This window comes from Octodon degus, unplaced genomic scaffold, assembly GCF_000260255.1.
Source record: "Octodon degus isolate 3935 unplaced genomic scaffold, OctDeg1.0 scaffold00005, whole genome shotgun sequence".
NCBI lineage: Eukaryota > Metazoa > Chordata > Mammalia > Rodentia > Octodontidae > Octodon > Octodon degus.
This window is the reverse complement of record NW_004524581.1, coordinates 23069463-23079998: the sequence shown is the minus strand read 5'-3', so window position 1 is coordinate 23079998 and position 10536 is coordinate 23069463. Positions and strand designations below refer to the sequence as shown.

General features: G+C 53.8%; 2 protein-coding genes across 3 annotated transcripts in view; both read left to right on the top strand.

The window, feature by feature from the left end:
• Positions 1-5947, top strand: part of Klc4 (kinesin light chain 4) — a 13989-nt gene extending 8042 nt beyond the window's left edge. For both annotated transcript variants that reach the window (XM_023719762.1, XM_023719761.1), the window contains exons 7-16: positions 494-595; positions 790-963; positions 1263-1362; positions 1459-1511; positions 1649-1719; positions 2242-2350; positions 2870-3010; positions 4376-4491; positions 4780-4843; positions 5530-5947. In XM_023719762.1, the coding sequence (XP_023575530.1) occupies positions 494-595; positions 790-963; positions 1263-1362; positions 1459-1511; positions 1649-1719; positions 2242-2350; positions 2870-3010; positions 4376-4491; positions 4780-4843; positions 5530-5580 (981 nt within the window). In that variant the 3' untranslated portion in view covers positions 5581-5947. The remainder of the gene's footprint in view (positions 1-493; positions 596-789; positions 964-1262; positions 1363-1458; positions 1512-1648; positions 1720-2241; positions 2351-2869; positions 3011-4375; positions 4492-4779; positions 4844-5529) is intronic.
• A 1292-nt stretch (positions 5948-7239) lies between these two features.
• Positions 7240-10536, top strand: part of Ptk7 (protein tyrosine kinase 7 (inactive)) — a 60485-nt gene continuing 57188 nt past the window's right edge. Inside the window, exon 1 of the mRNA XM_023719760.1 lies at positions 7240-7494. Within this exon, the coding sequence (XP_023575528.1) occupies positions 7437-7494 (58 nt within the window). The 5' untranslated portion in view covers positions 7240-7436. The remainder of the gene's footprint in view (positions 7495-10536) is intronic.

The following is a 10536-nucleotide window of genomic DNA, read 5'->3' as shown; positions in this document are numbered from 1 at the left end:
AGAAAATGAACTTTGGGCATGCAAGGACCTGAGTTCAATCCCTGGTTCCGCCAAAAAAAGAAAACAAAATCAGCTTTCTGTATGAACATCATTCCCTGAGACAAGATGTGTTGGGGGGTGAAGCTGTATTCCTAGAAACGTAGCTCTACCTTAATCTTCTACCCGGCTGCAAAGCTTAGGTATCTGAATATCTGGCAGGTTGTCCTGAAGTTGGCAGAGCTGAGCCGGTCCACACATGCAGAACATCTGTAATGTTCTCACCTCCCTGGTGTCAACTATACCCCCTAATCTTTTTTTTTTAATTGACCCCCCCATAAAGATTAAACCCCCAATCTTTATGGCCGCCAAAAAATAACCTTTGAAAGTCAAAAAAAATCCCCCAGAGGGCAATACCACTCTCACCAGCTTGGGGTGCCAGAGTCCAAGGCTCAGGATTCTCGCTGGTCCCTTGCAGCCCAGTGTCTGATGAAGACAGATCTCTCTCCCTCTGCAGGTGGCAGCCACCCTCAACAATCTGGCTGTGCTGTATGGCAAAAGGGGCAAATATAAGGAGGCAGAGCCGCTGTGCCAGCGAGCACTGGAGATTCGAGAGAAGGTATCTGTGTCCTCTCAGGTCTTCCTCATCCCCGGCTTCCTTCTTCATGCTTCGCCCCCGACCTGCACTTGCCCCTCGCTGCTTTCTCTTAGACCCCTTGTCCCTGTCTGGTTCTGGTGCTTCTGTTCCCACGTGCTTGCTCTTCGGCGTACACACAGTCACTTCCGCTTATCTGTTCCTTTGCTCCTTCTCAGGTCCTGGGCACTGATCACCCAGATGTGGCAAAGCAGCTAAACAATTTGGCCCTGTTGTGCCAAAACCAGGGCAAGTATGAGGCGGTGGAACGCTATTACCAGCGGGCACTGGCCATCTATGAGGGGCAGCTGGGGCCAGACAACCCGAATGTAGCTCGGACCAAGAATAATCTGGTAAGGGTTAAAAAGGTGAGGGGTAGGAAAAGGGTTCAAAGGAAAGGCCACCTGGGCTTTGGGGGCAGGAGCCTGATGGGCTGAATTAAGCCACTCCTCTCTTCACCTTGCTGCCTGTCTTCTTGTGCTCTGGGAACAGGGCTCCCCTTCCAGCTACAAAGGTTGTGTATCATCCTGAGAGTGGGGTGGAAGGATGTTAACCCTGCAGCCGAAAAGGCATCTGTGAGCGGGGTCTGTGGAAGCAGTGCTTCCTGTGCCTGGCTAAGACCCATCCCCTCCATTCCATGCTCTGTCTACAGGCTTCCTGTTACCTGAAGCAGGGCAAGTATGCGGAGGCGGAGACCCTGTACAAGGACATCCTGACCCGAGCACACGTGCAGGAGTTTGGGTCTGTGGATGGTAAGTTTGGAGCACTTCCTGAGGAGCTGGCCGCAGGGGACTCTGGGTCCTGGCTCCCTCATAGGGAGCAGCTCCCCACTCCACTTCTGTCCTCAGATGACCACAAGCCCATCTGGATGCACGCGGAGGAGCGGGAAGAAATGAGCCGGGTGAGTGGGGACCTCAAAGAGAAGTTTCTTTTATGCTCCCTGTCTTAGTCCAGCCCTCATCTTCCCACACAGTCCTGATGCCAGGGACCCCCAACACCTCTGCTCACTCACTCACACTGAGTTCCCCATCCACACAGAGTCGGCACCGCGAGGGCGCTGCACCCTATACAGAGTATGGAGGCTGGTACAAGGCTTGCAAAGTGAGCAGGTGAGTTCCTTGCCTGGAAAGCACTCATTCAGGCCTTGATCCAGTACCCCCTTGACCTTGCCTGGGTGTCAGCCTGCTCCATCTCTCCTGTTTGCTTTCCTTTTTTGTTTGTTTTGTTTTGTTTTTTGCAGTACCAGGGATCAAACTCAGGATTTTGCGCTTGCCAGGCAAGCACTTATTCCACTGAGCTATCTCCCCAGCCTCTGTTTGTTTGTTTTTTGAGACATGGTCTCCTATATAGTTCAGGCTAGTCTTTATTTATTTATTTTGTGGAACCAGGGATTGAACTCAGGCCCTTGTGCTTGCCAGGGAAGTGCTTATTCCACTGAGCCATCTCTCCGGCCCCTCAGGCTAGTCTTGACTTCACTGTGTAGCCCAGGCTGACCTCCAGCTTGTTGTGATCCTTTTGCCTCAGCCTCCCAAGTGGTGGGATTACAGGTGTGTACCATCACACCCTGCTTTCTTCTCTCTCCTGTATCCTTCTCTGAACCTGTTCTTCCTTCTCTGATCTCACCGTGGCAGCCCCACAGTGAATACCACTCTGAGAAACCTCGGAGCTCTATATAGGCGCCAGGGAAAGCTGGAGGCAGCCGAGACCCTGGAGGAGTGCGCCCTGCGTTCCCGGAAGCAGGTCAGAGGCCCCCTGGGAAGGGGGTGCAGGGAGGGCCTTGGGGACAGGACTGCCAAGGCTCCTTGTGAGTGTCCTAAGGTTAGAGGAGAGGCTGAGAAGGGAAGGGAAGGTGAAGCAGCCTTGTGTCTGGTTGCTCTGAGCACATTCTTACTTCCAACTTACCCTTTGGGATTAGGACACCAGGTTCAAGATCCCCTCCATAAATGGGAGTCTGGAGGGGAACCTTCCCCTTTCCACAGGGGGACAAGGACAGTGTGGGGCAGAGGGGAACCTCAAGCCAGATTTGAAAATCCTGGGTCTCAACCCATGAAGCTGGTCATGAAGTCAGTTTTGTGTGGGCTGTGGTTTGAGATACACATGCCTCTCTAGGGAAGGCACTGCAAACAGAACAGGTGGCACCATCCCGTCTTGGGGGCTGGACATCACAAGAAAGAAGATAGTGGCCAAAGGAGAAAGAGTAGAAGTCCCATCCTGAGGAGTTAGGGAGTAGAATTCTTAGCTTTTTTGTCTTTCTACCAGGGCACAGACCCTATCAGCCAAACCAAGGTAGCAGAGTTGCTTGGGGAAGGCGACGGGAAAAGGACTTCCCAGGAGGGCCCTGGGGACAGCGTGAAATTTGATGGAGGTGAAGAGGCTTCTGTGGCTGTGGAGTGGTCAGGGGTAAGTGTGGTCCTGCTTCCTGGTCTCCCACTGTTCCTGCTGGTGGCAGATATGTGGAGCCCATTCTTTAGGGCTGGTGTCCCCATATAGTTAGCTTGTCCTTTCTGGCCTGTTTCTAGGAGCCAACTTTTTTTATTTTTACTTTTTAAAATCTTTTAATTTATTTATTTGGTACAGGGTCTTGCTATGCCGCTCAGAATTGTAGTGATCCTCTTGTCTCAGCCTCCCCAGTACTAGGATTTTAGGTTGCACCACCATGCCTGATTTTATTTTTTATTTTTTGGTGGAATTGGGGATCAAACTCAGGCCCTTGCACTTGCCAGGCAAGTGCTTATTCTACTGAGCCATCTCCCCAGCCCCTACCATGCCTGATTTTCATGGACGACACAGTGCTTCCTGGGTTCTGGGGTCAGCATGGCATATGGTACTGGGAATTGAATCCTGGTCCTCGCATTTGCTAGGCAGGCGCTTAGACTGCTGAGCTATCTCCCCAGCCGTAGGAGCCAGCTTTGGCCATTGCCATTCTTTGCTTTTTTGCTTTTCCTTCTCTCTCTCTCTTTTTTTGTGTGTGTGTGTGTATATGTGTGGTGTTTTTTTTTTTTTTTTTTTTTTTTTTTGGGGGGGGGGGGATCCAGGGATTGAATTCGCCCTTGCGCTTGCCAGGCAAACGCTTATTCCACTGAGCCATCTCCCTGGCCCCTGGTTTTTTTTTAAGATAGGGTTTTGCTGTAGAACCCAGATAGGCTTTTTTTTTTTTTTTTTTTGAACCCAGGATTGAACTCAGGCCCTTGTGCTTGCTAGGCAAGCACTTATTCTACTGAGCTACCTCCCCAGCCCGCCAGGCAGGCTTTGAACTCACTCTGTGGCCCAGATTGCTGATCTCACAGTGATCCTCTTGCCTCAGCTTTCTGAATGTTAGGATTATAGGTATGTACTACACCACATCGGAATCTTTGTGGCTTTTGTTTTTCTTTCCTATATTAAGGCTCAAACCCAGGGACTTAACACTGAGCTACATATATCCCAAGGCCTCCCCTTTTTTAAATTTTGAGATAGGGCCTCAAACTTGAAATCCTCCTTCCTCAGCCTCCTAAGTAGCTGGGATTCCAGGTGTGTATTATAGCAGGGCTCTTGTTTTGAATCACTGGGGATATGGGACTTGTGCAGAATAAATAGCAGGAACCGGGGAGATGGCTTAATAGAATAAGTGCTTGCCTGACAAGCTCAAGGACCTGACTTCAATCCCCAGTTCTGCCAAAAAAAAAAAAAAAAAGAAAGTTTACCCAGAATAAATAGCAGGAGTAGATTTGGAGGTCAGTCAACATGGGATCCCTTTGGTTTTTATTGCCCATCTATGTCTGCCAGGACGGCAGTGGGACTCTGCAGAGGAGCGGCTCTCTGGGCAAGATCCGAGATGTGCTCCGCAGAAGCAGTGAGCTCCTGGTGCGGAAGCTCCAGGGGACTGAGCCTCGGTCCTCCAGGTACACAGTGGGTTGAGATACGGCTGTGCCTGGCCTGAACTCTGGAGAGATGCATGGGAGAGGCCAGTAGGCTGGTCAGGGAGAGAGAGCCTGGGCAGAGTGATTGCCTTGGTGGGGATAAAGGGCCCAGCCCAGTGGGAGATGCTGGTGCCTGATGCAGTAAGAGTTCATGGGTACCAGGGGAAGGGGAGGCAGTGATCTGACCCTGGGTAGCAGCACCCAAGGGCCCATGGCCCTAGGACCATTCAGGACAAAGTGGGGGGCTCAGTTCTTCTGTCTCCATTGTAGTAGCAACATGAAGCGGGCGGCCTCCTTGAACTACCTGAACCAACCCAGTGCCGCACCCCTCCAGGTGAGAGCCTGAGCCCAGCCCGTGGGAGTCAGGGAAGAGGGAAGGGCCCAGTGCTGAGAATGAGCCAGGCTGGTGGGGGAGTGGGGTGATCACCAAGGGACAGTACAAGGAAGTTAAATCAGGAGGAGAATAGTAATCGATATTCTCTAAACTGGTACTTTGGAAGCATGAATAATTCAAGAGTGACCAGGTATGGTGGCACATGCTTGCAGTCCCAGCATGTGAGAGGCTGAGGCAAGAGGGTCACACTATGAATTCAAGGCCAGTTTGGACTACATAGTGAGACCCTGTCTCAGAAAAACAAAACAAGAATTCAAGGACGATATGGAGATACTAACTTTTCTTTCTTCTGTAGCCACTTTCCTTGGGAACTTAATAGTGAAAGACAAGGAAAAAGAGAAAAAAGTATTAAATAATCCTCATTGGAAAAGACAGCGAGGACACCTCAGTGGCAAATGACCACTTGTCATTGAGAGTAGATGCCAGTATTGGTGTGCTTCTTCCTGGTAGTTTCTCCTCCACTGAGTCTTGTCCTTCTGGGAAGCCTAAGACGGGCTGGCTGGGGTCCTGAACTCAGGGCTTGAGGCTGTAGGCACAACCCTAGCTGGAGACAGGTGATGGTCTGGCGTGGGTGGACTTCCGGAGGTTGAGGGCTGCATGTGACTGGGTGGTGTCATCTCTTTCAGGTATCTCGGGGGCTCAGTGCCAGCACCATGGACCTCTCTTCAAGCAGCTGACATCGACCTAGTGTCCAGGGCTGTTGGTGCCTCCTAGCCCCACAGCATTCCCATTGCTCGGACTCTCCACCCCAGGGTGGGACAGTGACCCGAAGCCTGCTGCTGCCTGCAGGGTCTCGGCCCCTCCTCAGGAACCCTCTTAGGAAGGACCCTCAGAACACCCCACCCTGGGGACCTGTAGTAACTCACTCAGAGACCTCCATAGTGGGCAAGGTGTAGCCTGCTTCTTGCCTTGCTGCAGGAGGGTTTGTGGCCAGCCATGCCACCTCCTCTTCACTACCCTGTCTACCCTTCCCCCTCCCCTTGGCTGTCTCACTTCAGGTCCACATATTTCACATTTCTTAAATAAAAGAATCAGGTAACCTTTTCTGCTGGTGAGTCCTAATTTGAGGAGTTGCCAGGAAGGATTATGTCAGCCTTTCTCAAAAGAGTGAGGAGTGCTGGGCATAGTGGCACATGCCTGTAATCCCAGCAATCAAGAGCCTGCGGCAGGAGGATCATTGTGAGTTCAAGACCAGTCTGAACTACAGGATGAGACACTCTCAAAAATAAGCACAAGGGGGTGATGAGCTGTGCTGGACGGACTAACAGGAGGGGTGCTAGTTCCTGCCTCTCTCCACATTTCCCCGTTTTCTCATCCCCAGCGAGGCCTGGGGGAGGTGTCTGGGGGATGAGGAAGGAGGCCCACAACCCGGAGCAATGGTGCTGTGGGCTGAGTTGTCAGGGACATGTGGTGGCCATGTGGCAGGACCCTGGAGTCCTGGCACTACTTTTGCCTGTGAGGCCCTCTGTGGCTGCCCCTCCTCCCCCAGCTGCTAGGGGAGGGAGGTCTGCCAGGCCTGGGGGCCCCTCCTAAGCAGGGTAGGGGGGACAAGGTCTATCCATCCCCTCTGTGTGTCCCAGAGGCCTGAGCAGCAGCTGGGGCCCATCTTCAAGGTTTGACTCCTCCTGACTGGCCTCTTACACCCCTTGCTGCTTTCACAACAAAGAAAGAATGTGGGGGTGGTGGCGGTGGGGGTGGAGGGTGCCTGGAACCGAGGCTGTGCTGGGCCTCCCGCAGCTGGAGACCTGGCCGTGCCCTGCCGCCGCCCAGACACACGGACTTGGGCTGAATTTGCTTGTTAAGCAGCCTTCAGCTTGGTGTTCTGAGCACTGCAGGTTTCTTCCTCCGGCTTCAGACTGGTTCCGGACCAAGACGGACTCCACCCGTGCCCTCCTCCCCACCCATGCGTTTGTCCTAGGGCCCCACAGTAGGTCCAGGTGACCCTCCTTGGGGGTATGAAAGACACCCTGGCGGTCCAGGTCTCCTTCAGGATTTTGAGTTCCTTCTCCCTACTTGGAGAATTCCGGTGAGACTGTAGGTCGCAACCTCCAGGTAGGCCCAGAACTGACCACACCCCCAGGGGCCCTGGAACCCCAAGAGTCACTGGTTGAGGATGAGGCGATTGGTGCCCAGGGCGCGAGCTCCCACCTCGCTCAGGTGCTTCTGTTCCCCGCCCGCCTCCCTGGGTCCCAGTCCCACTCCAGACCCCTCCCCCAGCCTCCAGCTCCACCCCGCCACGCCGGGCAGGGGGCGTCGGGGGCGGGGCGCCGTGAGGCCGCAGCGGGGAGGGGGCGTCGGGGGGCGGGGCCTAGCATTGGCGGCCGCGGCGGCGCGCGAGGACTCTGAGGTGGTGTACGCGCGCGGCTCAGGCTCCGGCTCCGGCTCGGGCTCCCGCTCCGGCTCCGGCTCCGGCTTCTGCTAGGGCTCCCGCTCGGGACGCCTCGGCTCGGCGCGGTCGTGCACAGCCTCGGGGGCCGCCGCGGAGTGAAGAGCGCGCGCCAGCCGTGCGCCCTCGCCGTGCCCAACCGACGTGATGGGACCCGCGACCGGGCTGCCCCTGCTCGGCGTCCTGTTGCTTTCGGTGCTGGGCGGTGAGTGCCGGGGAGCCGGCCGGGCGGCAGAGCCCGGGGCGGGCGCGCGAGATCCTGGGGGAGGCGTGGGGCCGGGCATAGGGGCCGGTAGGGTGCCCGGACGCGGTCGCGTCCCCCTGGCGCGCGTCGCCAGCTCTGGAGTTGGCCCGGCGCGGCTCTGCCCGGCCCGAGAGTTCTCTCGGAGCCGCTGGAGCTACTGGAGTTGCGGGCTTCGGGCCCTGCTGGGGAGTTTCTTTGAGGGGAAAAAGGACCCCCCTCCCCCGCGGGATGCGGTTGGGTGGCCGCGGCGGGGACACGGGGCGCCACGCAGGCTCAGTTCAGGTGAGGGGCCGCGTCCGGAACCCGCGAGGTCCCAGGCAGAGCTGGGACCCCAAATGGCCCCGCCGGCGAGGGCGGAGAAGGGAAGAATGACGAACTGCCCGAGCCTTGTCTGTGCCAGGAGTGGAATCTAGGGAGCGGAGGTCCCAGGCTGTCGCGGTGGCTAATATGGAAGGGCCGCTGCCAAAATCGGGCATGGCCGGCCTGCCAAGGTGCGGACGGGGTTCCTAAGCTTTCCTGGATTTCCATCCGGTGTTGGAAGGCGATGAAACTTGCCTTCCTCAGGCAGAAAGGGAGAAGGGTCCACTCAGGCGTTCCGTGGGGGGCTCGGGTTCTCGACCAGGGTGTGGTTCTCATCTGCGACAGACCGGACCCCCTCACCCAGCCTCACCCCACCAGCTGTCCCCTCCCACTCCCCCAGGCTCTGTCACACCTGAGAGTCACTAATGAAAGGTGAAGTGCTTTGCAGGAAGTCGCCAAACTCTCTAAATCCTGGACTGAAAATCCTGCCCCTCACTTTCCAAGTCTTCCAGTGGGAGTCCTTGGAGTAGCTCCACCTTGGGAACCTCTACCGAAAGGACTTGTTCTTTGAAGAGTGGCAGTGTCCTTTGAAGAGGGGAGGACTAGAGAACTGCTATTCTGACTTCTCCCTGGCCTCCCAGCTGTGGGGGACCAGGGGCTGGTGGAACCAACATCTCCTAGACTCTAGCTGGAAAGCAGAAGTGAATGTAACTGGGAAAGAAACTCCAGGATTCACAGGAGGGAGGTGTTTGTGGAGTGGCTTTGTGCTTCTTGAGATGTGTGTGGTGCTTACTGAGCATGGCACAGTCCACATCTGTTCCCAGGGGAAGTATGGAAATGCTTTTTTTATGGGGGGGGGACCAGCTAGGATTGGGGATCTGGTCCAGCCATGTGGGTGAGCAGCTGAGCTTACAGGCCTCCTGGGTTGCGTGGGTGGGTTCTAACGTGTGGTTCTGCCTAGCTGTATAGAAAGAGCTGCTTGGCTGCTGCTGTTTGGAGTTCTGGAGTTCAGGAGAGATTCTGGTGGAGACTTGTTCAACAGATGCCAGATTTCTTCCATGAGAAGATGCCGGTGATGTTAATCGATGTTAATCCCTGGATGGATGTTGGTGGGCTGTGAGGGGAAAGTCAGGCAGGCCCAGGGAATGGGATTGGAGTCTTGTGCTCAACAAAGGAAAATTTTAACGAGAGCCTTAAATCAGTCCCACCAAATGTGCTTTGCTGCAGAACCTGTCCTTTTGCTGTAAATGTGGCTGAAGCGTTTGCTGTCTTGCAGTGTAGTCCCAAGTCTCTGCCCACCTCACATGGATGACTTCAGGGGCAATGATTTTTTTTTAAGGAGTCAGTGTAGGTTTTTGCATCTCATTGTTTAACCATGTGACTAGGTGGAATCATAGTTAGATCTCACTGTTAGTGAGGCTGGAGTTTGTGGATTGGACCATTTTAAAGTTTGGGTAATTATGCTGCAAATGACTGAATTACAATTACTTTCCAAACTTTGAGGTCCCTGATGTGATAAGTTTGGTGACTGTAGAGAAGAAGGCTTGATCTTTGAAACGTGGCATTCTTAATGCCAACCTAACATGGTTAGCTGTGGTCACTATGAATCCCTGTTCTCACTCAACTCTGTGGGTTCTGTCCTTCGGCTCTTGTTTCTTTGGGGAAATTGAGTTGTCACATTCTGGGATATTCTGTCCCAGTTTTTCAAAGCTCAGCAGCCTGTAATTCAGGTGGGGGACTTGCTTTCATTCGTGATGATAGTAGTGACATAGCCATATGACTTCCAAAGGAAACAGTCAGACCGGCCCTTCTGCACTGCAGCTGGTTGTAGACTTTTACTTTGCAAAACCAGCCTGAACTCTTGAGCAGGCCCTGTGGCCTGGGCATATGTTGGCCTTCCCAATTTGTTTCCCTTGTAAGGTGATTTTTGGAGCTCTATTTAGTACTTCTGGGTGTGTACTGTAGGCTGTGAGCCTTCTCCATCTTTTGTACACCCATGAAGCTGTCCTCTTGCCACAAAGCAGACAACTGTAGGACTTCTGGGCTGTCATTCTTAGGACATCTTCCATATTTTGCTGGAGATAGGCCTCTCCCTGAAGAATTCAGTACTGCACCTTATATATAACGGGTCTTAGTCTAGGTTCAGAATGAAAAGGAGCATGAACCTTTTGGGGACAGAGCAGAGTAATCAAGGGTAAAGTTAAACATCCCCTTTGTGTCCTAGGCATATGGACTCTTTTGTTTGTTTTTTGAAATAGGGTCTTGCTATGTAGGCCACTTTGGCCTTAAGCTTGCTACATTGCCCAGGCTGGCTTTGAACGCTTGATTCTTTAGCTTCAGTTTCCAGGTACTGGGATTACAGGCTTATGTACCACTGCACCTGGCCTACATATGGAGTCTTTTGTGCCCTCTCCAGATTCCCTGAGCGGGCGCCTCCTGGTTTGCCTTCTCGTGCTTGCTCCATCAGGACAGAATTGGAGGCTCAGACCCTCTGTCTCTGGGCTGTCCATTGTTGGTGGTGGCTTTTCTTGATTTTGAGACAACCAAGGTTCCCTGCAGCCACCACTGTGTGTGAAGTTGACTTACCTTCAAGAGATAGCTAAAAAGCTAGTGTTGCGGTTGTAGCTAAAAAACTAGTGTTGAGGAGCTGGTGAGATGGCTTAGTGGTCTAAAGCACCTACTTAGAACAAGCTTAGCAAAGCA